The sequence below is a fragment of the Pollachius pollachius genome, assembly GCF_949987615.1.
Source record: "Pollachius pollachius genome assembly, chromosome: 1".
Lineage (NCBI taxonomy): Eukaryota > Metazoa > Chordata > Actinopteri > Gadiformes > Gadidae > Pollachius > Pollachius pollachius.
In genome coordinates this window covers 44,575,024-44,603,009 of record NC_136934.1, presented here as the reverse complement: position 1 = coordinate 44,603,009, position 27,986 = coordinate 44,575,024, and the positions used below count along the sequence as shown (strand labels likewise).

The 27,986-nt window shown below is 42.2% G+C and overlaps 2 protein-coding genes and 1 long non-coding RNA gene across 3 annotated transcripts; 1 reads left to right on the top strand and 2 right to left on the bottom strand.

The window, feature by feature from the left end:
* Window positions 1-239: 239 nt before the first annotated feature.
* Window positions 240-17,033, top strand: hpn (hepsin). The gene is made up of 13 exons (XM_079749318.1): window positions 240-361; window positions 1,465-1,597; window positions 8,701-8,808; window positions 9,149-9,190; window positions 9,360-9,489; window positions 9,581-9,700; window positions 9,819-9,859; window positions 10,754-10,919; window positions 11,423-11,613; window positions 12,741-12,836; window positions 15,378-15,524; window positions 16,101-16,265; window positions 16,905-17,033. The coding sequence occupies exons 2-13, from the start codon at window positions 1,540-1,542 to the stop codon at window positions 16,979-16,981; spliced, it is 1,341 nt and encodes a 446-aa protein (XP_079605444.1). The 5' UTR covers window positions 240-361; window positions 1,465-1,539; the 3' UTR covers window positions 16,982-17,033.
* A 2,050-nt stretch (window positions 17,034-19,083) lies between these two features.
* Window positions 19,084-25,736, bottom strand: LOC307084806 (B-cell receptor CD22-like). Its single transcript, XM_079749309.1, has 7 exons — window positions 23,223-25,736; window positions 22,498-22,833; window positions 22,172-22,399; window positions 21,134-21,938; window positions 20,766-20,796; window positions 19,299-19,359; window positions 19,084-19,214 (listed from the first exon to the last, which is right to left on the bottom strand). The coding sequence occupies exons 1-4, from the start codon at window positions 23,311-23,313 to the stop codon at window positions 21,379-21,381; spliced, it is 1,215 nt and encodes a 404-aa protein (XP_079605435.1). The 5' UTR covers window positions 23,314-25,736; the 3' UTR covers window positions 19,084-19,214; window positions 19,299-19,359; window positions 20,766-20,796; window positions 21,134-21,378.
* Window positions 25,737-25,849: 113 nt separating this feature from the next.
* Window positions 25,850-27,756, bottom strand: LOC307091278. The gene is made up of 3 exons (XR_013812729.1): window positions 26,774-27,756; window positions 26,448-26,675; window positions 25,850-26,194 (listed from the first exon to the last, which is right to left on the bottom strand). It is a non-coding gene; the product is annotated as an uncharacterized lncRNA (long non-coding RNA).
* Window positions 27,757-27,986: the final 230 nt, after the last annotated feature.

Below are 27,986 nucleotides of genomic sequence, written 5' to 3'. Positions count from 1 at the left end.
GCGCAACCAGTACCCCGACAGAACACTAAACGAACTTCATACTCGCAACAACCAAAAAAAATTCCCATAAAGGCTTCTGTTTTGGTTCATAATCCTCCAAATGTTCCTCTCGTTTCGATTAGAGGCGGAGTCCGTTGGCTTTGGATGACTGGAGTGGCTGAAGGTCGTCAGTAGAATTACCCCGTCCTGAATTTCACTTAGAGGGGATCCACCTGCAAGGAAATTAGTGGAGAACTTAGTAGAAACTCGAGTGTGTCCCCCGCATTGTTTTTGATGAAGTGAACAGAGACCACTTGGAATGGATTACTAGTGTTTCGCTCCTCGCATGCCTGCTCCTCCTGGTCCTCAGCGTGAGACGCAGGTGAGGGACTTTACAAATAATTTTAAGAACCCTTATAAGTTACAGACCTGAAGTTTAAAAATGACCATTCAATATAGCCACAAAACTACTTATAGCTACATATCTATGGGATCGAAGAGTTGTGATTCATGAAAGGCCATTGTTTAATGAATGCAGGTAGCCTGCTATAAACATGACAACCTGCATAGTGGATGAAGTCGTATTTTGTCTTAGGATATTTGATTATTAATAGAAAAATATAAAGGAAAGACGATTATCTTACCCAATAAAAAAAATGCCGCTAAAATAAACATTAATAAAGTTAATAGCTGTTCGGTGAATTTTTTTTTCCAAACCCCGATTTTCTTTTGTTATTTTGGTAGTTTATGAGGCCTGTTGCGCACATTAAAAGTAATCGTCAGATGGGCTTATGGATGAGACTGTATTAAGCTCTTTTCAAACGAAAAGGAAAAATGGTCCAATTGTCTGAAGTAAAAACATATCTATATCTATACAGTAGCTCCTGCGAACCCAAAGTCAGGTTCACATGCCTATGGGCCTATGTCTGAACCAAGATTGCTCCTTTATTGACATAATAGAGATATGTATTCTTGTACTTCATTATTAAATATTTGATACCTTGTCGTGGTCTCATCATATTGACTTACTTAAGAAATCATTAAAAATAGGGTATGGTATAGTGGTCAATGTCCTAACTGCTATTCGGAAGCAACCAAGGCTGTAGACAGGAGAAAAAAATGTGTTTACAGACACAGGATATAATTTAACATAGCAAAAAGCCATGAACAGATGGAAGAATAGTAAATGCATAATTTTATGTGTAGGTGCCAGTATAGTTCACATCTATAAACACGTAATAACAACAAAGTTAGGAACGACTGGGCCTTAATACAAACTTTTCATAAAAGCTACTAAATGCAACCCTACCATAGAATATTGCTGAACCAATTAGTCGATCAGTAATGAGTAAATGGATTTCTAATGACTAATTTAGCCTTGAATGACTTAAGAAAGCAAACAACCCAATTTGAGTGCAGCTGTGATACTGTAATGTTGGTCATGATTATACAGGATTGGTGTGTCTCTGTTGTTTTTGTTGAAAGGGACGGTGAGTCATTGGAAGGGAGAGAAAAGGATACCATAAGGCAAGAAAGGAGAAGAAACTGGCGAAAAATCTGATGATTTCTGCATCCCATAAAATGGATGCAGAAAAATCAGCGAAGGAAGGGAAGATGGGTGAGTTTCGTCCAATCACAGTCCCATTCACACACACACACACCGACTGAGGAGTGTGTGTGTATACGGAACATATCACATGTTTATCTCTGGAATTTTGCTGTACCAAATATTAATGTTCTTGGCAGTTAAAAATTAACTGGTGTGTTTATTTCTGGCAGAATGCCCTTTTTTCGGATGCACACTGGGAAAAGGATTAAATATTTCCAAAAGTCAATCATTTGTTCTGATTTTTAGAATAGAAGTTGGAATGGAATGGAAAATATTGACCTTACATATATTTGATTTATTATTGTAATACTACAACACTATAACAACAGGTGTCAGCAGGATAATCAAAACAGTTCCCCCCAATGTTTTCTAAATGGTGGCTATCAGTCCTAAAACTGGACCAGTGTTGAATGGATGAAGGCATGGTTTCATACCTTTGTGTGACACAGTATGAAAAAAAAAGGACATTATTTATACACAACTTTATGGCTTTTCATGAGCCATGCAGTAGAAAGTAACCCTTTCTCATGATCTATTTGAGCCTCAATTTTCTGTTTGTTAAATACATGCGGCGGGTAAAAAGTTTAAAAGCATACATCTGTTCCTCTATATTAAATCCCTCGTCAGGATTTCAGTCCGACCTCCGTGTGTTGTAAGTAAATAGACGCAAGAATAAAACAGTCACTTCCGATTAGATTCAGATCAGCTGTTTTGTTTCAGAAACGGCAAAGTCACAGTATTGTGTACATAAAGGTATTGTGCGCATGATGGTGTTCTGTATCGTCCACCTTATGTATGAATAGCCTACCTTAATGATAGGACACATTATCCTCCTGTTCTTCAAAAGGCTTCCATTGTCTTCTTCATCCTTCGGTAGTTTATTCGTGCCCATGGGACTCGGTCGGTTAAAAGGCTACTCTTGGTTTGCTCTAGTGTTGTCTTGTATCCCTTCAGGTGAAGCGGCCCCTTTGGAATAGGTTTTTAAAGTAGCAGCAAAGACCGTGTGGATGTCTAGATCATTCTGTACCCCTGGTGCCTGTTGCTATAATTATCGTACAATAGTAGCTTACACTTTGGCTGCCACTCCTTCTCTCTGTTTAGCTATGTTTAAAAGAGTGTGTGTGTATATCTGTGTGTGTTTCTGTGTGTACATGCGTGTTTGTTCACTGTCTTAACTACCGTCATAAACCGTGAGTCAACAGCATGGTATGTTTGATGCCCAAATGTTTTCAGGTCTTCATTCAACACAACTAAGTTCTTTGAGGTGTATTGCTGCTTTGAGGCAAGAAGGATAACATTGATCAATCACAGAAGAGACGCACTGAGAAAAAGGCGTATGCAGTCAACTCAAAACAGATATTCTCACAGCCAATTTCACTCACTAATAGTTGACTTCGCTATTTCTAACAAATAACACTATTGTAGCTCTTAAATCTTTAGCACTCTTCCCTAGAGGCAGAAACACACAGTCAGAGAACAGAAACAGCAAATAGCAAGTAGCCGGCAATCTTCCCAATTGGAAGTGTGGATAGGGACTGATTTGGTGATTAAAGGATTTGGCTGGTTTCTTTTTACCCAAGGTCAATTGTTCATAATGTCCTTGTCCAGATTTAAAACAGCAATGTTTTTTGTTCAACTCGCCACTTCTTGCGGTGTAGATATGTTCTGAAAATGGGTACGTTATAAAATCCATTATTTTCCAAACAAGTGTTTAGCAGTTCTCAAAACTGTATCTTTGTTTTGTCAAGCCATGGTAAGTGCATACGAGCTGTCCTGGCTAGGCAACCTTCTCCAGTAATGCCAGCAAACCAACAAATCCACACGTTTGATACTGTGGTTACCTGCCACTGTGCATCCTCGCAGATGTGCGTTGGAATTCTGTACAACGATAGTGACTGCATTTCAGGCAGTGGGATAATTCAGCATTCACAGTGCAAAGCAACATCTCAAAAGGTCTCCAGGGTAAGTGTTGGAGGAAGTGGCTTTTAAACTGATTTTACATAATAAAAGCATTGTGTGTTTACAGGCCTCTGCGCATGTTCAAATACTCAGTGACTGAGAGAGGCGCAGTTGCAGTTAGAATTCTTGAATGTTAAATATCTTGGTCAAACTCACACACACACACACACACAAACAAACGCACACAGACTAACACACACACACACGCACATAGACTTACACACATACAGACTAATACACACAAACACTCAAACAGAATAACACACCCACGCATACACACATAGACACAGAAACACACACACACGCACGCACACACACACACACACACACACCCACACACACACCCACACCCACACACACACACACACACACACACACACACACACACACACACAGCAATAGTCAAATGGTGGTCTCAGGTAGGTACAATAGGATGTTTGTTCTCCGGAGAGCTACTATGATTAAATGGTTTTGTGGGGAAAGACGGAAGGGAGAGAGAGTTACTGGGGGAAGGAAAGGGGGAACGGTCTCAAATACCCCAGTCTCTTACACCCCAGTCTCTTATACCCCAGTCTCTTACCCCCGGGACTTCACTGAAAAAGAATGCGTTATGTCGCCATCAGAACCATGTCAATTTGCCACTTTTCTACGTTGAGGACAATCTGTGCACAAGGAATGACGACCGTATACACGAGGGAAAGGGGGATTGAAGCGCTGGGATTCTTTGGTTTGCAGGGAACACTGCCTTCCGTTTATTATTACAGCAGTTTCCCAGCCCTTTAAAAACGTTGATTACATTCGTGGGATGAACGCTCATTTTCAGTTCACACATCAAGTACATTTTATTTGTATAGCCCTTAATCATAGTTTCAGTCTTACTTATAGTCTAGGTGCTACCATTAAAGATCCACAGATCAAACAATGAATATAGATTAATTTCATTTTTGGGATCCCTCAAAGATCGTTTTTTGAAACAAATAAGATTGATCATTAAAAGAATATATAAGATATACAGTATATATTAATATATATATATATTTTTATGAATGTGGACATTCAAAAGGACTAGAGGAAAAATCTAAAAAGAATGGTCTCTAAAATGTATCAACAATCCCTGTACTTAGCAAGATTCAGATGACATATGCAGGACAGCACATGCATTCAGACTGAATTACGTTGATGACACTTAACCCTCTCCGATTGTGCTTTGGGTGATACGAACAAAACATTGTATATGGATGGAGGTCAATTCATCTATTTAATTCAGTTGAATAAGCCATAGGAAAACATATCACTGTAAAGATCGCTTGCTTCAATCAAAATAAATGCTGCTTCTCTTTCAATAGCAGTAGTTAATTTGGTCTTCAGACCTTGATCGGATTTGAATGTTGTGTGTTGTCTTTCCATTATGTAATTTTTGTGGCATAAAAAAGAAGATCTGGTCTTTACATTTCCAGAGAGGAAAGTTTGACATCAGAGTGTATTCATGTGCCAGTAATTGATATCTATTGCTGTCCTGGAAAAGGGGGGGCCAGGAAAGCATTGCTGAATGACATTATATGACAGTATACTATTCTATTGTAGAGAATAACCTTTTTGCCTGTAAATTTTGACCTCTGGAACAATACGTTGTGTGCAACTATGAAAGGGATAGCAGATAAACTAATGAACTAAGGAGCAAAATACCTAGGTCTAGGGGTGGGAAAAATAATCAATTCTTTGATGTATCGCGATTCTCTCTAGAATGATTCCGTCTCGATGCAGATAAATTAATAATTTGAATTATTATTATCATTATTTTATTTTTTTATTTGTTCGCCTGCTGCAACATTCTGTTCGCCAGAGAGGGATGATTTTAGTAATTTTAAAATTATTTAATTTATCTTCAGAGTGTATTTGCCAATCTGATTAGTCTTGACATGATTGCGATTCAGCCTACGCATAGCATGCACGCAAACTCACAGCCAGACACAAGAACTCCTTCTAATTCAAGAGCAGCTTTTTCTTTAATGACATAGAAAAGAAAGATTAGAAAGAAAATAACACTAAAACCTACTTTTTACATACTTCCATATTGTGTTGTAATGCAAGCTGCATTGATTATTGCATTGTTTATAGAAAGTCATAGTTGTGAAAAAAGCTTTCCCTCTAATAAAATATTAGATAAGTTAATTCATCTGTTGATGTCTTTAATGATCATCACAAAAGCAGGAAGTGATTAGCAAACTCTGAGTAGCAAACTCAGATGTATATATATATTTTTGAAAATCACGCATGGAAATGTACCTACAATTTTTTGTTGCATCGAGATGCATCGAGATGCATCGATAATCGCTTTAGAATCGAATCGTTGACCTCATAATCGGGATTGAATCGAATCGTGAGGTGCCAAGAGATTCCCACCCCTAATGGGATCTCAACCTTTTTGTTTGGCTGCTCAGCTGCCTGGACGTCAGGAAGGAAAGCGAGAGCGGAGAGCAACGGGTATGACGAGGAAAGACGAGAAATTGACATGGTGGGACAGGAAAGGATGAGGGGAGATGAACAGGAGGGAGACGGGCGCAGGAGGAAACTCATTACAGGGATTCAGTGTGTTTTCGTTCACTCCAAAGAGCCCCCCACTCTCCTATCTAACGCTGTTGTTTTAATCAGAACACATTGGAAGCTTTCCCAGCAGATGTTTCGATTTTACCTCACTACATTAAGACCAGTTCAGATATACCAATTCACCCAAAATGTTGTAATTTTGCTATTCTAGCCAATCAAATTTACTGATGTTTTAATTTGTTTATCTTCTCAATACACTTGGTGCTACATTTGATGTAAACTGATTTAGACTGAGAGCGCTTTATATATACTGTCTGGGAATGTCTGAAGTTGGGGTACTGGCTCGATGTTGAATATGTCCAAATAACAAGGATGTCCCAAGCTAATAAGAAAAACAACAAAAGAAGAAGTGTATTGATGTGTAATTCTGGTAAGTCTTTTTCAACACAGCTGCCAACCTCAGCTTCCCATCTTTCATGAACTGTAAAGACTGAAGATGAGTATAAATAAGATGACGATAATGATGAAGTTGATGACCACAAAGTCAAAGTACATTTGTGCTCAACACATAACGAGGAGTGCTAGATAACACAATTCTGTCTGGGGGGGGGGGGGGGATTTTCTACTGACTGGAGATCAGAAGGGTTCTTATTTATTTCAATAGTTCAATAGTTGAATAAAGATGTATCTATTTATTCATCAATTCAAATCAATACTCAGGCCTGGCCTAAAGGAAAGAGCCGTTTATATGTTGACTGCTTCCAATGTTGTGTGAAAAATTGCACACTAAAGCGCTATCTAAATATTGGTGGAAATAAACGCAATTTCGATCATTTCCCCAAATCGTTCAGCCCTGGGATTAGATGGGAAACCAGTAACCGTGTTGACGTGTGGTCGGTGAAGCACATCAGTGTTCTGTCCAGCCTGTTCTAGGTTCAGCGACCCCACGGTTGCCTCATTTGTTTGTGCATGTGCAATTGTTGGAGAACAGGAATATCTGAATAGCTCTTCTCATAATGTGTGCATGGTAAATATGACGGTATAAACGATGTGTCTGTGAGATGACATTTAACAAACAAAACACTCTATAGACAAACTGAACATAACCCAAGTCTGTTGCGCTTGTTTGAACAGGCGCACAACACAACCTTTAGAGATCACGTGATATATAAATATTTTAAACTGAATTACTAACGTAAATGACCCAGGAAAGTTATGTGAGAGTTTTGCGGTGAATGTTATACATTTCACGATGTCAGGATGACACTGCGGGCCAGTAGGTGATAAGGGTCGTACCTGGAGAGACACACACACACCACCACACTGATGCAGTTATGGCCCCATATCTGGGTTTGTTCTAGTTCACAGGAGACATGGTGGACTTTAGACTATTGATTGAGAGAGAGCTTCAAATCTGTCCAATACAAAGTGTAATGACTGGCTGAGACCAGCCATTTATTTATATTTAGGATTCCACTCCTAAACACTCAAAACTATAGTGATTTCTGTGGTGTTTTGCCATTCAGAACTTATTTTAAGATCCTTTTATTGGTTTATAAAGCTCTTAATGATCTTAGTCCTAGTTTTTTATCAGATTTGCTTTTATCCTATGAACCCTCTACCGGCCTTAAATGGGTTAATTTATTTTTGATTTTAGGATTAAATGGTCAATTTAAATGTGAACATAATTGGGTACTACACTTAAAATATAAACATCAATTTGAATTCACTTCATTTACTAATTTGGCTCATAGCTAGTCGTCATTTACATTGACACTCTTGAAATTGTGTCTTATAGAATATACTGCAGCCCCAACCCAAACCCTACATTATGCTTTGATGCAGGATTGTATTAGGCCTGCTCAATACTGTGTGTTTATGTGTGTGTGCGTATGCCTGTGCGTGTGTGTGCCTGCTTGCATCTGCATACGTGTGTGCCTGCTTGTGTGTGCGTGTGCATGGGTGCGGGCATCTTCGTGTACCGGTGCTTGCGTTTGTGTGTGTGCGCGTGCGGGCATCTTCATGTACCAGTGCTTGCGTTTGTGTGTGCGCGTTGTGGCAACCCGGTTCCTATGTGTCTGGTCTCACGGCAAGTACCACGCTCGGAAATCAAGGGTAAGCCGAAGTCTGCGTTTATTTACAGTCAGTAGATCAAGGCAAGAACAACAATACTGAGCTAGGGTCTCCGTGAGCCTCGTAGTCTCTGGGGCCTCCGTGGTCGCCTCCTTGTCGGTCTTACTCCCTCTCTCCCGGAGTCAGTCCTCCGCTCTCTTTTGAGGGGTCTCCCCGCACGTGCCCTCCCTCCGGCCAGGTGTCCCTCATTTGGCTGATCGCGGTGAGGGGTGTGTTGCTCTCTGCCGCCGGCTGGTGGATGGCGGCGGTACACGCCCTCCACCACAAGCCCCCGGATCCTCCTGGTGGGGAGCGGGTTGCCACAGCGTGCGTGCACGTATCTTCGTGTATCAGTGCTTACGTTTGTTGCGCGTGTGTGTGTGTGTGTGTGTTTGCGCGTGCATGCGTGTATCTTCGTGGACCAGTGTTTGCATGTATTTTCGTGTGTGTGTGTGTGTGTGTGTGTGCTTATGCCATCGCGTGTGTTCCTCCAGTCAACCGGGGGATCTACCTCACCTGTGTGTTGACCCCCTGCCGGGCCCTGGGAATGTGTGTGACGCTGATGACCATGGTGGCTATGGGAACCGCCGTCTGGGCCGTAGGTCAGCACCCCCCACAGAAACACACCCAAACACACCCACACACACACACACACACACACACACACACACACACACACACAATCACACGCACAAACGCAGCATGCACAACACACATTTGCTTTCTTTGTTTGCGTTTTTCCAACTTTTACAAAGTGATAGATTAACACATTATGTTATCGTCGTACCATTTTTGTGTCTCCCCTGTTTCTTGTATTTTCATCCTCCTGTATTTATTTCTGTCTATGTATTTTACTCTGTTTCTGTTTGTATATTGTATACTTTTTGTGTTCTACTTTAGAGGCATTAATCATCTGGTGTTTGCGTTGTTGTTTTTTTGAAGTCACGTACTGCACCATGGAAGAAGATACAGGACTTTATGAAGGTGTGTCCGGCCATTCATGTAGTGAATGAGTCAGTAAACTCATTTAGATCTCTAAAACTACACTATATCCCACACTGCACTCTGCACATTTTTATACTGATATGTACATGAGAATGATTTGGATTTTTTGTGGAAATGTTATGAATGTTCTTTCACAATCTTCATCTAGTTCAGGTCAACTCTGCGGACCAGCATCTCCAGGTCTTTGACTCCGCCCAGAAAAGATGGCGGCAGGTATGCTCCTCCTCAGCCAATGAGCTTCTGGCTAGCATAAGCTGCGAGGAAGTTGGCTTCGTCAGGTAAGGTTACTTGTAACTTCCCCACTGGACTTTACATCGTTAACCTAACTACATCATCGAGACTGACCATTTTTTTGTGTTTGTGGTTCAGTGTGGTGAACCACTCAGTCGCGTCGGTCCCAGAAGGGAGCAGCGATCCTGGCGACTTTTTCTGCGTCAAACCGGAGGAGTTGAGCTATGGAAAGAAAATCAGAGACTCCTTGTTCCCATGGTAACTACTGATTGAGCTGTTTCTGTTTCGTGACACTGGTCTGCAGAGATGCCTTCCACAGTGGCCTTGTCAGACCCTTGACTCTCTGTGTGTTCTCTCACCTGCCTCTCTGTTTCAGTGACTGTGAGAGCAGGGAGGTTCTCACACTGTTGTGCCAAGGTACAGTCAAAGTTATACCGGTCTTTTTACCCTAATGCTTCACTCCTTTCCTACTCTGCCTCTGTCCTTGCTCACTCACACTCCCGTAGGAGCCACTCCTTGAGGTAGGGGCGGCTGCTCCAAACGAGCTCAGAACGAAGCCATAGGCCTAAAACAACACTGCTAAATGGGAAGGACTCAGACATAGTGAAATGCAAGCTTTGTACAAATGTTTGAAAGACGAATAAATTACATCTTGTCCTCCTTTATTCATGACATCTTGTCGTCTCTTTGTGATTTAAACAAAGCCATTTCAGGCCGGTTTACATTTTCTGATAAGCGTATTGCTAAGATAATATCACATTAATGCTGTTAATGTTTACGGCCGGCCGACTTACTCTCTCTCTCTCTCACTCCCTCTCTCTCTCTCTCTCCCTCTCTCCCTCTCTCTCTCTCTCTCTCTCTCACTCCCTCTCTCTCTCTCTCTCCGTCTCTCCCTCTCTCTCTCTCTTTATCTCTCTCTCCCTCTCTCTCTCTCTCTCTGTCTCTCTCTCCCTCTCTCTCTCTCTGTCTCTCTCTCTCTGTCTCTCTGTCTCTCTCCCTCTCTCTCTCTCCCTCTCTCTCTCTCCCTCTCTGTCTCTCTGTCTCTCTCCCTCTCTCTCTCTCTCTCTCTCTCTGTCTCTCTCTCTCTCTCTCTCTCTCTCTCTCTCTCTCTCTCTGTCTCTCTCCCTCTCTCTCTCTCTCTCTCTCTCTCTGTCTCTCTCTCTCTCTCCCTCTCTCTCTCTGTCTCTCTGTCTCTCTCCCTCTCTCTCTCTCTCTCTCCCTCTCTCTCTGTCTCTCTCTGTCTCTCTCTCTGTCTCTCCCTCCTCTAACTTCACCCCTCCTCCTGTCTCTCTTCCCCCCACCCTCCCCCAGACTGCGGCCGGCGCAGTCTGACGGAGGACCGCATCGTGGGGGGTCTGGACTCGCGGCAGGGCAGCTGGCCCTGGCAGGTCAGCCTGCGGTATGACGGGGTGCACCAGTGTGGGGGGTCGCTCATCTCGGACCGCTGGATCGTGTCTGCGGCGCACTGCATCCGTGAGTAAGTGCAGCGGAGTGATCGCTTCATCGCTCTAAAGATAATCACAATAACGATGATGAGGAATGACAGCAACAATGCATTTGCCGTTGAATGTTAAAAAAGATTAAGATGACCCCCTGGGGTTTACTTTATGCCCAGGGGGTCATGAGATGAGATAAGATTAGGTGACAATTTTAGAGTCACTTACTTTAGTTGACTAAGCGTCGACCACATATGCAATTTTACTTTCTTGTGTGTATGTATTTCTGTTAAAACGTATGTAGTATTTTATTCTATTTTTATTCTATTGTATTTTATTTATATTTTAAGCACAGAAATACAGAGTATGTCACACAAACATTTCACTGCACATCCTGTACGAGTATGTGTATGAATATTATTTGTAATAGAATATTATTAATTATTAATATACAAATTGAATATTTATAACTGTGTTTATTCTATCTGTAACCGTGAGTGTAGCTCTGTTTAATGCTAAACAACATGGCCGCTCTTCCCGCCAGACGGTTCCGCTCGGTGTCCCGCTGGCGTGTGCTGCTGGGTTCCGTCTACAACAACCCCGCCAACGCCACCGTGGTGGAGGTGAAGACCATCGTCTACCACAGCAGCTACCTGCCCTTCGTGGACGCCAACATCGACGACAACAGCCGAGACCTCGCCGTGCTGGCCCTCTCCCAGCCCATCGCCTTCTCAGGTGAGAGCGACGACCGCGGTCAGTACCGGGCGAATGAAGAAGAACCTTCACACAGAAAACCATCAGAGACGCTGGTTCAAAAGAGAGAGAGGGAGAGGGAGAGAGAGAGGGAGAGAGAGGGTGGGGGGAAAGAGAGAGAGAGAGAGAGAAAGAGAGAGAGAGAGAGAGAGAGAGAGAGAGAGAGAGAGAGAGAGGGAGAGAGAGAGAAAGAGAGAGAGAGAGGGAGGGGAAAAGAGAGAGGGAGAGAGGGAGAGAGAGGGAGAGAGAGAGAAAGAGAGAGAGAGAGGGGGAAAGAGAGAGGGAGAGAAAGAGAGAGAGAGGGGGAAAGAGAGAGGGAGAGAAGGAGAGAGAGGGAGAGAGAGAAAGAGAGAGAGAGAGAAGGAGAGAGAGAGGGAGAAGGAGGGAGAGAGAGGGAGAAGGAGAAGGAGAGGGAGAGGGAGAGGGAAAGACACACACAAGAAGACACACACGCTTAAACAAACAGTTTGTTTATAGCGCATCACACTAAAAACCATCAGAGACGTTGGTTCACGAGAGAGAGAGAGAGAGAGAGAGAGAGAGAGAGAGAGAGAGAGAGAGCGAGAGAGCGAGAAGGAGGAAGGAAGCAACAGCCAGTCAGTCCCTGTGTTTATTGAGGTCTCTTGTTTCCCCCTACCTGTCAGTACAGGCTCCTTTTGTCCCATCCGAATGGTCACCTGACTTCTCTGAGTCACTGCATGATCCCTGAGCTCCTCTGTTTAAATGTCAGCCCGAGAAACATGACCACACTGGCATTCCAAACCGTCGTCTTTTCCTTCCTTTGCATTCCACCTACATTGCAGTTTGCTGTTGTCATTCATGTTTGGGTTAGCCTAGCAATTGTAATACTTGCACTTGGTTCTATGAACATCTTTACTGTACCGACAGCGATATATTGTTTCACTTCTTATGACAAATGTACCTATTGTAACAAATGCACTTATTGTAAGTCGCTTTGAATAAAAGCGTCTGCTAAATGCCCTAAATGTAAATGTAAATGTTTGCTTGTGTGTGTGTGTGTGTGTGTGTGTGTGTGTGTGTGTGTGTGTGTGTGTGTGTGTGTGTGTGTCTGCATACTCTGTGTGTTTGTGATGGGTTTGCATGCATAGAATATATTCAGCCCCTCTGTCTTCCCACCTACGGCCAGAGACTGATCGACGGACAGATGGGGACAGTGACAGGATGGGGAAACGTCGGTTATAACGGTATGTCCTCACGATGTTTCAACGACAGGCAGTCCTCATTGGCGTCAGTTTGGTTTGAAATGTAGTGGGGACAGAGACGCAATCTGGAGTGCTTTTTCAGAAGTGCTGGGTACATTGAGGATGCACCTTATTTTTCTTTAGCGCAGGTCATGAAAGGTTCTGAAAGACGGGATACCCATGTAGCTTACTAATATAAAATTTATACAAAAAAATGATGTCTGACACGTTTTATGAAGAAAGCGTTTTTCAAAAAGCATTGGACATGATGACCCACTATGTTCTGCTCCATGATGCACTCAATGTTGACGTGACATGGCATGAGCTATACCAACATAAACAAAGAGGAGCTTATTACCTACGTGTTTAAGTTCAGAAGGGGCAAACGTGTAGCTACACATAGCACTACAAAAAGATTGAAAAAGCTAAAAATAATTATAGCTGAACGCTATATATCACATCATGAGCTGGCTGTTCTCAATTCACAACACACATCCATCCAATCTACAGGGCATTCTGACCGAAACCCATGCACTCCCCCCCCCCCAACCACACAGACACAATTATTCCAGAATTCAAGCAAAGTGAATGACCAAAAGTCACTTTGAGTCAACAAGAGACTGACTCCACCGACTCCACTATTGTAATATCCACTAGTCTATACCCAACATCGTAAGAACGCAAACACTGGATAATTTAAGTTAAGCTACTTGGAGGCTATGGCTAGTAGTACTATTTCAAGTTAAAACAGCTGACCACATGAGGGCAAAAAATGATCTTGCCAAAGTACCAGCAAATCTTAAGCAATAAATATCGCATCTTACCTTTATTAATGTGCCAGTGGTCTGCAGATGTATCCCGCGGGGTTGCCTGCATGCCTGCTGCCTAACCACATCCATTTAGTTCAACAGGTTTTCGCTCTGATACTGTCCATCCGTGGTACTAACGGTCTGGTGTTTTTTTCCTATGTATTCAGGCTAAAATTAATTGACGGTCTGATGCCTCATCATTGCATACCAGCCATAGAGTATTGGTATTAATATCTCATTCATTGTCCAAGCCAGGCTGGCGCCTCATACAAAAATAATCCACAACTACGGTGCTGCAAAGGGGGAATCTAGTCACAACTGAAAAAAGACGAGATAGCGATACAACCAGAGCCCGACATTCTCTCATCCTACCTAGTTAATTATACAGCATAATGTCAAAAAGGAGTGGACAGGACATCAGAGCTTTTTTTTAAAGCTAAGCAGTTGAAGCTGACATGCACAGTAAGTGTGCTAGTGTCTTATGAGCTCAGCTAAATTAATATTATTCTAGAAATATGTAATTCTTGAGGTTTTTTTAGCTAGCTAGCCTCTACCAGCGCGACACACTGTTGGCTAGCATGCCTAGTGCTACCGGAGTGTTTTGCCCTATGTGCTTTAACGTTTAGCTTTCCTATTTAAATTAATTTTGAATTTATAACAGTACGGACGATTTATTTTATTTTCACTTCGATGACGTTTCGTTAGCAGTTTGCAGACTCCCCACTAGATGGTCGTAAATCATCCATATTATTTGTACCAAGTAACAACCATGGTACCAGGCAACCGCACACTTCAAACCAATATTTTGTCAAAAACCAATTACAATATTGATAACATACAACCAACTTAATTTTTAATTTTTAATTTATTTTTTTTCTGAAAGGGACAAAATGGATCTTGCCGAAAACTGGTGGGGACGCGTCCCCGGCGTCCCCGGCGTAATCGACGCCTATGGCAGTCCTGAACACTGTGTCGATTTAGAATTAGGTTTGCTGGTCGAAATCCATGACTATGGTTGAAACAAGTGAACGTATATGATAATGCTAACGTTCATATTCATACAGTTTACATACATATGAAGACACATATAAACACACGCACAAAGTCAGATCTAAAAGATGTATAGTAGAATGGCACAAGAGACAATGCTGCTCCCATACTGTCGATCTTTAGCGGTATAGATATCGGTCTAGTAATATACATTGCAATAGATATCGGTTGTTTAACTTGAATGGGAAGTAACATCGCAGGATACAGATGTCAGGCCACCAGGAGCAAGACATCGCACTTTGTTGAACCAGACTCAAATGATCAGACAGTAACAATTGAGCCGACACAAATCAGCTTCTACATATCACCTGATCATTAGTAGATCATAATCAGATACTACGGTCGGATCATATTAAAGGCGACATATTATACCACCAGGTGTGAGTGTGATTAGCCGTTACAAGCCGTTTTGAAAATGGGCCTCTTCTGACATCACAAGTGGGCGTGTCCACCTACATGTGTGCTGGATAGATCAGTCTACCGGCCTACCCAGTGGACTGTAGCAAACGTTGCTCGTCTATCCGTCACACATCTAGGTGGACACGCCCACTTGTGATGTCAGAAGAGGCTGATTTCCAAAACGGCTTGTAACGGCTAATCACACTCACACCTGGTGGTATAAAATGCCACCTTTAAAGAGTGTCATGATCCTGAAGTTTTCCACTGCTGGTGTTCTGATTGACAGGTCATCAGGCCAATGTCCTGCGGGAGGCCAATGTGCCCATCATCAGTGACACCACCTGCAACGCCCCCGACTACTACGACAACCAGATCACCACCAGTATGTTCTGTGCTGGCTTCGAGAAGGGCGGCACAGACTCCTGCCAGGTCGGTGGGGGTCTTGGTACACATACATACACGTCTGTCTGTCATGGCTTTGGTTGGTCAGAAGATGGCGCTAGATGCTGCATTACACACAGCTGTAATAAAACAGTAGAAGAAGTCAAAGTTGCAAACCAGAAACAAACCAAAGAGCTTGTGGTGAGAAACCTCTCCCCCCACTAAACGTGCTTACGATGTCAATCCTGCCTCCGTATTCTCCCCTCCTGTACATACATTGTGTTGAATATATGTATTACATTTACATTTAGGACATTTAGCAGACGCTTTTATCCAAAGCGTCTCACAAGTGCATTTGTCATAAGAAAGTGAAACAATATATCGCGGTCGGTACAATAAGAAAGACGTGCAAAGCACAAACAATCGCTAGGTTAACCCATTCCCTCTAATCAACAAAGACAGCTAGGATAAGATGCTACATAACTGCGTACTTTAACTAAATATGACACATACAATAACTGTGTGCATAAAGGTCCAGGACATACAACACACAACAGGTAGGAGGGGAGGGACGGAGTGGCTATGCATTAATACGTGTATTGAATGCATGTGTTCCTCTTTGCTGCAGGGGGACAGTGGGGGGCCTTTCGTGGCCCAAGACTGCCTGTCCAAGACCAGCCGCTACCGCCTGCTGGGGGTGGTGAGCTGGGGGACCGGCTGCGCCACGGCCAAGAAGCCCGGTGTGTACACACGGGTGTCCCGCTTCCTGCCCTGGATCTCCACGGCACTGAGGGTAAGGGACAGCGGGGGGACGACACACGCAATGCACACACAACACACACACACACACACACACACACACACACACACACACACACACTAAGGCTGAACGATTTGGAGAAATAAACAAATTGCGATCATTTCAACCAATATTGCGATTTAGTATGCGATTTTTCTTTTTAAAGTTCCTAATGTTCGGGATTATTCACTGAACAAGCAATAAATCATTCTGCAGTATGACCAACACAACATTGGAAGCAGTCAACATATAAACGGCTTTTTCCTTTGTGGAAAAAGCCGTGTGTTGGGATGAATTGATGCATGAATTTATATTATTACATCTTTACTTAACTATTGAATTGTAAAAGAAAAATTAAAGCAAATCTAACTGATCTCCAGTCGGTAACAGCAACAAATCCCCCCCAAAAATCCCCCAAAATCCCCCCCCCCCAAAAAAATATTTTTTTTTCTTTTTTTTAATCGCAGCCTTTGCAATTTGAAAATCGTGTTCTATTCCATTGCGATGTTGGTTTGAATTTGATTAATCGTTCAGCCCTACAACACACACACACAAACACACAAACACACCCACGCCTCGTTTGAAGTGTCGTAGTAATCATCAGTAATCATTTGATCCAAACCCCTTCTCCAGAATTACCACAACTCACCGGGCGTTCACAAGATGTCTCGCACATGAGGAGAACGGACCCTTGCATCTCGTTCTGGTGAAATGGGAGGAAGAAGAACGTGAGTGACCTCGTACTGTAGATGATTGGATGAAAAAAAAAAGGTGTGCTTCCTTTTCTAAGCATGAGTTTCTTGCGTCACCCTCACAGATTTTCACGGCATTCACAGCATTTAGATTTATTTGCGAAAAATAAAATATAAATATGGCTGTTCGCGGTAATTTTGTTCCAAAGAACTGTTAGAAGTCAACCGGTTACAAACCCTTTCATGCTGTATATAGATAACCCAACCCAGTTTGCTTTTATTTACCATTTTAAATGCCATGGTCACATAATAAACACACTCAATGGCGTCTTGATTCGCTTTCCAAATCCCGTTTTGAAAGCGGTTGTGAGATCCTGATGCAAAGAGAGATGTTTTCTCTGTCTAAACGGTTCACCGTTGTGAACCGTTGTATGAGGGATGTTTGAATGTAACACACATTCAATCTAGGTTGACTTGAGATAGGTTTTTTGTGTAGACAGCCTTCCTCACGGTAGCGTTGTCAAGTCACACTGTCAAAAGCAATGTAAACTGGAACCCCCTGGTCGCTCTGTGGCCCCCGCCCACGTTCAGGGAGATTGTGCAGACCATGGGTGAGGTGCAGATAGAAAGCTGTGTGTGTGTGTGTGTGTGTGTGTGTGTGTGTGTGTGTGTGTGTGTGTGTGTGGAAACAGGCTGAGGGGGTGGGGAGGGTGTTGTGCCCTTCATATCTAGAATCTGGATACAATCTAGATTAAAAAAGAATTTTGAGAATCCACATATTTCTCACGTATTAATAGGGCTGATGATATTGAATGATATTAAATCTCTTGTTTGAACAGGGCTAATAACACTAAATGAGGATATACAATCTTATGCATTCAGTCTTATTTTTGGATACATTGCAGAGATTGAAGCTCATGTTCAATTTACTTTGTAACAATTAGCATTACGCAAATGTACCAAATATAATCTTCACCAACCACATCTTAAGCGAACAATATCACATCTATGTAGGAGTTAATATGGTAATACGTATAATACATATCAGATATGGAATATTTTCTAACTTTTCAAGAGTAATGTAAATGTGTAATAAAGCGTGGATTGTTTGATGAAAGGGTTCTACTTTACAGTGCAGAACACAGTAGCAGGAGCGACTGTAGCCCTATAATGATGAGCTCATTAAATCTTCATTTTGTGTATTGAGCGTAATTCCGAACTACTGTGATTGATGGTCGACGTGGCATTTTCTAGTAAAGGAATCATGGAAGAAGGGTCATTGGAATTATTTTTGATAGCACAGAATTTCAGAACAGGAGCAACAGTTTATAAGGAAGATTTTAATAGCATTTTTAAGAAACAAAAGTTAAAGAAGTGCAGCAATAATTATTTTGGACAATGGATTCTTTACATTTCAATAAATGTCGTTGTGCAATGATGTTCCGATACTGTCCCCTAATGTGATTGATTAAAAACAACTATGATGTTCACAATTTGTATTATTCTTGAAGCAGAATGTTGTTACTGAGTTTTTATTTGTCATTGATTTTTCAAGATGTTATGTTGAGTATGGTAATAAATACCTTAATTTTTAAGTGTTGTGGGGTTTTCATTTTTAAAGGGAAGAGTGATGCACAACCGATTTTGAAGCTTTTTAATTTATTAATACGATGACAACTGTAACTGAGTTAGACTGGGTTAGATCGTGGTCTCCTTATATGGGAGATGTTTGCCGGTCTTTTCTGGCAGAATTTGTCGTGCCTAACATAGCAGTTGCGTTGCCTTAACCAAACAAAGTCTTTGTTGCCTTAACCTAACAAAGTCGTTGTGTTGCCTTGCCCTAACCAAGTCGTCGTGCTGCTGAAACCTAACCAAGTAGTTGTGAATTAATGTAATAAGTCAGCCAAGTCCAAAGATAATACAGGACCTTAACCCTGGTCTCCTGGGTAGAACTCATGTGTTTGACCCATTCAGCCAATCCTCCATTCATCCACCGCTCTTTAATTGTTAAATTGTAAAAAAACGCAAACCATTGATGATTCTTCTATCTTTTGCTTATATGGTTAAATTATATAGATTCCCATCACAACACAAACAAAAGACTATTGCTAAAATACACACATTTTCAAGCAAAATTATGCAAAGGTCTCCAATCGAGGCCTTCCAATCCCGGCTGCACTCATCTCATGTTGCTTCAGCCACTGAGCTGTAGATCACAGAGTGTGCTGATGCATCCCCTGCTTCTGTTGGTCTGAGGGAGAACAAGACACAGGGCAATGAACCAACAGACTCGTATCACTGTACCAAGCACATAGAACTGTTATGGTCAACCCACTGGAATGGCTGCTCCTTTCGGTCTCTGTGATTTACAGGTCTGTTTCTCCAAAATCCCCTTCCTGAAGAAAATAGAAGATCAGATGTCTTTAGATTTCTGTGGAGCGGAGCGACGGCAGTATATACCCTTTTTACAGAGGTGTCATCGTATGACAAACAGGTGTCACTCATAACACTAATGATGGTCCCTGTTATGTATCAGGGCACAGGCTGCCCTAGTGAAGATAAGTCTACTACCTTTGCCCTGGTACATAAAAGTAGTTGGTTTTATGAGTGAGAACTTGGTTTGCTTCTTCGAAAAGGGTCTATAGAGTGAGAGTGAAAAAGCAATGAAGTAGAGTTGTTTATAGTACTGGAGAAGAGAACAGAACTACCTGTCCTGAGTCATGCGTGTGGATGTCATGGAGAACCTGGGAAGGAGTCAGTGACTGATTGGGTAATGAAGAGATGTGTACGTTGGCGTGCATGGAGTCTGGGTTGGGATTGGTTGAAGAGTTGAGGCTCCTCCCACTGGGGCTTCTGGTAGCCATGCTCTTTGTAGGGGGAATATCTCAATCTATCAAATGTTTGTTTCAAAGTATGTGTTATTTGTGTCCTGCATTTAACAAACCGCCTTGCTGTCTCTCTCCAAGGCTTCCGTACGTGGAGTTATGGTGAGCTTGGTCGGTATGGTAACATAGTATGCCTTAAAAACGGGTTAACCGGACGTTAACATATCAAAACATCACCATCCATGTTTCTAAAGCATACTGTGTCAAATCCCACTGTCAAAACGTTAAGTTACATGTGTACCGCTTTAAGGCCCAGCCTGCGTTGTAGAGAGGCCGCGGTTCAGAAAGGCAAGTTCAAACAAATGCATCAAATTGTTCTTTTCAGTTATAGACTTGAGATTTGGCATGCCATATTCGACAGCCGAGTCTACGTGTTTTTGATGCAATGTTAGAGCTGTGTAAACATCAGAGATATGCATGTATTTCACTTTAAAATGTATATCTCTGCCTTTAGCCTTCTTGCTATGAATTTCCCACCATATAGTCGCACAGTCACCTGGCGCATGTGCGACGAGTTTGCAGCTTTTACCACTTTCTGCACCAAAGCAGTTTATGTTGGTTGCACTCTGTGCATGTATAACAAGTTTCGCGCAAATACTGAATTTCCAGGCCTTGTTATAGAGCCACCTATTCTGGCCCATCTTTTTATTCCCTTCTTCATTTTACGAGTTCTACAAGCCTGCAAATTATAACTTTTGGAGATAAAAAGTCAGGCAAAATAAATAAATAATAACGATTACAATAGGGTTCCTACGTCATTCGTAGGACCCCTATTCATTGAAACAAATATAAAGTGAAAGAGGTAAAAAGCCCCATTCACTCAGAATGGGGCTTGTCTTCCATCAGACTTTAGATAAATAATCTAAAGTGTGATTTGTGGGTATACAAAGACGACGTTTCAGTTGATATGCACTCACATGTTGGTTTTCCTTGGTGTTTGGTTGTTTCCTGTTCAAATGTTGAGAAAAAGCCAAGGCAATAATCAACACAGAATAATTACTTAATGGCGGTTTCAGCTTTTCATGAAAATATAAAATGCCTTTGAGAAAACATTTTAATTTAGAAGCAGTTAAATAAAGGGCAAGCAAATATTGCACATTGGACTGCAGTACTATCACCATCAGTGATGCTATAACATGTTTTTGCAGTTGCATGCCCAGTCCTTTCCCTCAGCCCTACACAGTAGCCGCCATTGTAATAAGCAGCGTTGAGCCAGTCTACGAGGCTGTTCCTTCAATCTCACCATTAACTGTTTATTCTTCCTTCATTGGTCTCATTGACTCACCGTGAACAAAGGCAAACCAGCACAGTGAGTGCCACAAGGACAGTGAATACTACTCCAGATCTGATGAATACAGATTCTCTGCCTGATGAAAGATAGTTAGAAATAAACAATGGTAAGCAATGGTAGTCATTTGTAGGGTGGGATTATTGCTGTGGACCAGGGCTGTGTCAAGGAACAGACCACCAACTTAATCTAGCAGTTGATAGGATTTAATATTGTCAATCATGCATAATGCTACACAATGTTTATTTTAGTGTGCGCAATTTTATCAGCCTACTTTGTTGAGGTTTGGTTGTCTCCACCGAATCAGATGTCCCTCTATCGGAAGGACCTCTCTCTCTCTCTCTCTCTCTCTCTCTCTCTCTCTCTCTCTCTCTCTCTCTCTCTCTCTCTCTCTCTCTCTCTCTCTCTCTCTCTCTCTCTCTCTCTCTCTCTCTCTCTCTCTCTCTCTCTCTCTCTCTCTCTCTCTCTCTCTCTCTCTCTCTCTCCATACAAACATACAGACCCAGTGTGGTTCGCTCAATCTGCAGCAGTGCAGAGGAGTTGCTCTCCCCCAGAGTATTCGTGGCCTGGCAGAGGTAATATCCTGTCTGAGAGGTCACCAGAGAGGCAAGCTGCAACACCTGTCCCGTTCCGATGGGGACCAGCATGGAGCTGACGGGGGGTGGTGCAGTACCATTGTACCACCACCAGGTGTAGTTGTGTACGGGTGGGTTGGCAGCACTGCTGCAGGACAGGTTCACGCTATTGCCTTTCAACACCTCTCCTTGGGGTTCGACCCACACCGTTGTGTTCCGTGGAAGGTCTGGTCAGGAAAAACCCCAATCATAGGTTTCAAATTAAAAGCAGCACCTTAAAGTCATCATTGATAAGTAACTGACTATTTTTGTTTTACCACAATAATGACATTTGGACATTTCTTTGGATAAAAGCATTGGATAAATTAAACAAATATATTTTTCACCTTCAATGCAATCATGAAGAAATTGTCCCTTACACAAAGACCTTATGTATGTATAAGGATCCTCATCAACTCACATTGAACATCAAGGGTTACTGTGTTGGACTGCAGTCCCTCCGAGGCACACTGGTAACTCCCTGCATCGTCCAGCCCGGCCCGGAACGTTGGACTGGCCACTGCTTCTCCATCTCGTGACCACACTACTACGTTGGCTGGGGGATAGCCAATACATTTTGTCTTGCAGATCAGACTCACCATGTCCCTCTCTTTAACAACGGTCGGTACAACGGCAGTGATCCCTGGGTCTAGTGAAGGAACAGAAGGTGCAGGCCTGCTATAACAAAATCAACATAAAATTACATAACATTTATAAAATACCAACAGCAAGCGGTATGTAGCCTACCTTGAACGGTCAAAGTAATATATGGTGCTGTCAACTTATTCCAGTTTGTCTTTAATACAACAAAGTACCCTGCTTGGTCAGAGTCAAGAAGGCTGTCGATCCTCAATGTGCACGAACCAGATGTGTCACCCAGGTATTGAATACGTCCTTTCATTAAGGTGGGGTTGAAGAAGGTATTTCCAGTCCAGTCGCCAGGTCTCGGCTTTCCTCTGTACCAGATGACCGAAGTGACACTATCATTGGGTGGATGGCTATAAGAGCATGGTATTGTTACTGATGTCCCTCTTAAAGCGCACTTGCTTTGGTACACAACAGCCAAGCCGCTGCTCCACACGCCTTTTATATGAAGGAGAAAAACATTAGACATCATGACGTTTCATTTAAATGACTTTAGAAAGAAACCAAGCAGGTGTAAGGTATAAATGATGTAATAACCATTCTAAATGTAATTCCTTTGTTCACCAGTAAGAAGATCAGACAGAATTTAAGTCAGAAAAATAACGTTATGAGCAGATGCCGCACAGAGGAACTCTAAATACATTTTAACAAACTAAGGCTGAGCCCATAAACAATAAATCATTTTTAAAAAGTTGGACTATACCTTGAATGATGAGTAAAATCCCTAGAATTGTGCGAGTCATTTTCTTTAACCATCCGGTATTAAAACTAGCATACAAAATGTCCTACTTCAGAGGAAATTATGTCACACAATAAGCATTTCTTACCTTTTCTACAGGCATGGGGAAATTTAAAAAAATCCACTTCCACTTCCCTAAAATGATTATCTCTCCATTCATTTAACGTTGATGTTGGCATGTGGCTCTGGACATTTTGGTGCCCTAGGTGGAGGAATTGGCTCTTACTTTTTCTTATCGGCACTTTGTTCACCTACATACTTGCTTTCACATGATTTACTCTCGCTCTTCATATCTATGTTATGTGTCTTTAGATGCAGTTGTTACAGGTATACGAATGAAGCTGGGTTCTTTCTTCTGCAACACATTTATTTCCTGTTGGAAATATAAACAGTTCACATTAGAGATGCGCTCTCTGTAGCGTAGAGTACATTCATTGGCTACACTTCATGTACTGTCCTACTTCGACGCTGCTGGTGTCAGTCACCGATCCCAGCAAACTGTAAGACCTAGAGCGCCCTCTCCTGGTGAAGACGAGTTTGCCCAGCAAATAATGGAACCCATTCAAAATACCTTGTGATATATTATAAGACAGAACCCGTGTTAAGCTTGTTGACTTTGGCGTAAATATTGAAAGGGGGGCAAACCATCCGTCTTTTAATGCACAGTGCCACACAGTTATTACATGACAGGCGTTTATGTGGTCTCATTGACGCTAATCTCAATCTGCCCCGGTGGTGTTATAGCCCTGTTAATCCACAAAGTGGTGCTGCCGCCCTGTGATATGGAAAAGACAATCGAGTTGTCTCAGGGCGCACTCAATGCAAGCCAAGAAGGCAATAATACGGCCCTAGAATGGCGCGGTAAAAGGGCTAAACCGGCCGGACGCCGGCCGGAATCTACGGAAAGCCAATAAGGCCATAATCCGGCCCTAGAATGGCAAATTAAAAGGGCTAAACCGGCCGGACGAGAAATGCCAGACTAAAGTAATGCATTGTCGAGAGCTGCAGTGCATGCCATGTTGCGCCGTAACATAAAGCTGTGTTGACTTTACTAGTTTCTCTGCAGTATTATACACTACAATGCATTGACCACCACTAGCTAGTGGAAAATACATTTGTGTCTAGTACAGTGTTATATTTTCATATGTTAGGCTATATATTGAGACGGCAGTGTGCGAAATACCCGTCAATATTCGGGGATGTCCTCATTACCAGATTGTTGCGCAACACCGAATTAAATGTTCTCAATATGCAGTAGCCTAGGCCAGTGGTTCTCAACTGATCTGGCCTTGGGACCCACATTTTTCATGGTCATTATGTCGCGACCCATTTTTATTAAAACCAAGCAAATTTATTTCTCTAAAACACTATCACACATACACAATGTCATCATGTTTTTTTACTTAAAAACAAAACCTTTTTCATCCCTGCATACAGAGCTCTCTAGCAATGAGAAACTGGTCAATCAATACTGCGTGCTGCTGATTTAGGTGAATATGAAAAAGATGAACATCATAACTGATCACACAAATATAATCTTCAAGTAGGCTTTGTAAACGGATTGTTTTTACTCAACAAGCATTCAGTGAAGCTTATGAGATAGTTGGGGATGTGCTTTTTTCCTGATAAGAGTTTCAAAGTCTGGGGTGATGTTTGACAGAGTTACTCTCAGGTCATGTCCAGCGTCCAACCTGTTCCTCTGCTTGGACTTGAGCTGGACCAAAGTTGAGAAGCCACTTTCGCAGAGATAGGTAGTGCTGAACTTAGTAATTGAAGTGATATATAGGCCGACACATAGGAATCATATGTCAAAACGGGCTACATTTGGCTGAATTATAAAAGGTATAAGTGGTCATTTGAAGAGCTGTTTGGGAGCCGAAAGAGCCGGCTCTTGTTGGTAAGCTGATCCAAATTATCCGGCTCACTAAAAATAACCTAAAATCTCATCTCTTATCAGATGGCCTAATCACTGGAACTATTTTTAGCTATTTTATTTTTTCTCCTACACTCCGCGACCCATTCAAAATGAGTCTGCGACCCACTTTTGGGTCGCGACCCACCAGTTGAGAAACGCTGGCCTAGGCCATAACATTACAATATTTCATGGATGCAAGACAGCATGATTATGACAACACATACACATACGCGCGCGCGCGCGCACACACACACACGCACACACACACACACACACACACACACACACACACACACACTTAAAACACACTCGTAAAGCAAAACTGACATAGGAGCCTGCATTGGCTAAAGTTGTTGGGATGCACGTTATTTTATAACAGGGAGAGGCAAAGTTGTGCATTACAATGCAAACACGACAATAATTGGCACCATTCTTGCGCACTCAGAAGAACAATGTACTGAATAAATGCCAGGTATATAGCATATCGGAGACGGGCACACAATCAGTGCACTTGCAAATGAGAGCCTGCAGTATGACCAATCTTGTGACATTTAACCATCCATCTACAGCTAATACGATCAGACAGATACATAATTGAACACATACACAAAGCCCACAACAAGCCAAACATCACCACGGCAGGTGCGCTCTCTCTCGCACAATCACGCAATCACTCCAACTACTCGAACTCCAAGGCTAGGCTGTTTCACTAAGACCACAACCAACCACAACTAACCCTGCAGTCCCCACCCCCCCCCCCCCCCCCCCAGCTAACTAGCAATCAAATCTGTGTTTATTTTTGTCCATGTCGAAAGATGATACCAAACCAAGCAAACATATTTTTAATTGCTTTAAATATTGATAAACACAATGATTGGTGAAGCAAATTGATGGTTTCTCATTTTTCATGTTTTGTCATTTTTTGCGTTAAAGACAGAAATTGTCAACTTAAATGACTGTTATCGCTGTTTCATCAATCAAGTAAATTCAGTTATACCCACATTAATTTCGAATTGCATACCAAATTCGAACAAAGACAATCTGTTTTCCCTCTGCAGGAGTGGTGAACCAGGTCAGGTTCACGCTATTGCCTTTCAACACCTCTCCTTGGGGTTCGACCCACACCGTTGTGTTCCGTGGAAGGTCTGGTCAGGAAAACCCCCAATCATAGGTTTCAAATTAAAAGCGGCACCTTAAAGTCATCATTGATAAGTAACTGACTATATTTGTTTTGCCACAATAATGACATTTGGACATTTCTTTGGATAAAAGCATTGGATAAATTAAACAAATATATTTTTCACCTTCAATGCAATCATGAAGAAATTGTCCCTTATACAAAGACCTTATGTATGTATGTATGTATGTATGTATGTATAAGGATCCTCATTAACTCACATTGAACATCAGGGGTTACTGTGTTGGACTGCAGTCCCTCCGAGGCACACTGGTAACTCCCTGCATCGTCCAGCCCGGCCCGGAACGTTGGACTGGCCACTGCTTCTCCATCTCGTGACCACACTACTACGTTGGCTGGGGGATAGCCAATACATTTTGTCTTGCAGATCAGACTCACCATGTCCCTCTCTTTAACAACGGTCGGTACAACGGCAGTGATCCCTGGGTCTAGTGAAGGAACAGAAGGTGCAGGCCTGCTATAACAAAATCAACATAAAATTACATAACATTTATAAAATACCAACAGCAAGCGGTATGTAGCCTACCTTGAACGGTCAAAGTAATATATGGTGCAGTCAACTCATCCCAGTTTGTCTTAAATACAACAAAGTACCATGCTTGGTCAGAGTCAAGAAGGCTGTCGATCCTCAATGTGCACGAACCAGATGTGTTACCCAGGTATTGAATACGTCCTTTCATTGAGGTGGGGTTGAAGAAGGTATATCCAGTCCAGCCGTCAGGTCTCTGCTTTCCTCTGTACCAGGTGACCAAAGTGACACTTTCATTGGGTGGATGGCTATAAGAGCATGGTATTGTTACTGATGTCCCTCCTAAAGCGCACTTGCTTTGGTACACAACAGCCAAGTCGCTGCTCTACACGCCTTTTATATGAAGGAGAAAAACATTAGACATCATGAGGTTTCATTTAAATGACTTTAGAAAGAAACCAAGCACCTTGTATAAATGATGTAATAACCATTCTAAATGTAATTCCTTTGGTCACCAGTTAGAAGATAAGACAGAATTTAAGTCAGAAAATGACCATTATTAGCAGATGCAGCACAGAGAAACCCTAAATACCTTTGAACAATCTAAGGCTGAGCCCATAAACAATAAATCATTTTACAAAGTTGGACTATACCTTGAATGATGAGCAAAATCCCTAGAATTGTCATTTTCTTCTAACCATCCGTTATTCAAACTATAGCCTACAAAATGTCTTCATTGCAAGCAAGAGGAAATGCAAAAAAAAAAGTCACTCCTCCTTAAATGTATTGCTCTTTAGCTTCCTATTTTTGTGTCTTGTTTGTCTTGTCTGCTGTGTTGTAGAGCACACTGCAGCAAATTCCTAACAACTAATCTTGAATCTTTAACGTTGATGTTTGCATTTTGGTGCCTTAGGGCACCTAGCATTTTGGTGCCCTTGAATTAGGATTTGGCTTCTTACGTCTTCTTAAGAACTGTTAGAAGTGGACCGGTTACGAACCATTTCATGATGTATATAGATAACCAACCCCAGTTTGCTTTTATTTACAATTTTCAAAGCCATTGTAAAATAATAAACACACTCAATGGCCGTTTTTGCAAGCATCTTGAATCGCTCTCCAAATCAGGATTTGAAAGCGGTTGTGAGATTGTGATGCCGTCGGGGTCGGCTTAGCTCAGGAGATAGAGCAGGTGTCTTGTAACCGAGAGGTTGCTAGTTCGATCCCCAGATCCTCCAACTGAGTGTTGATGTGTCCCTGAGCAAGACACTTA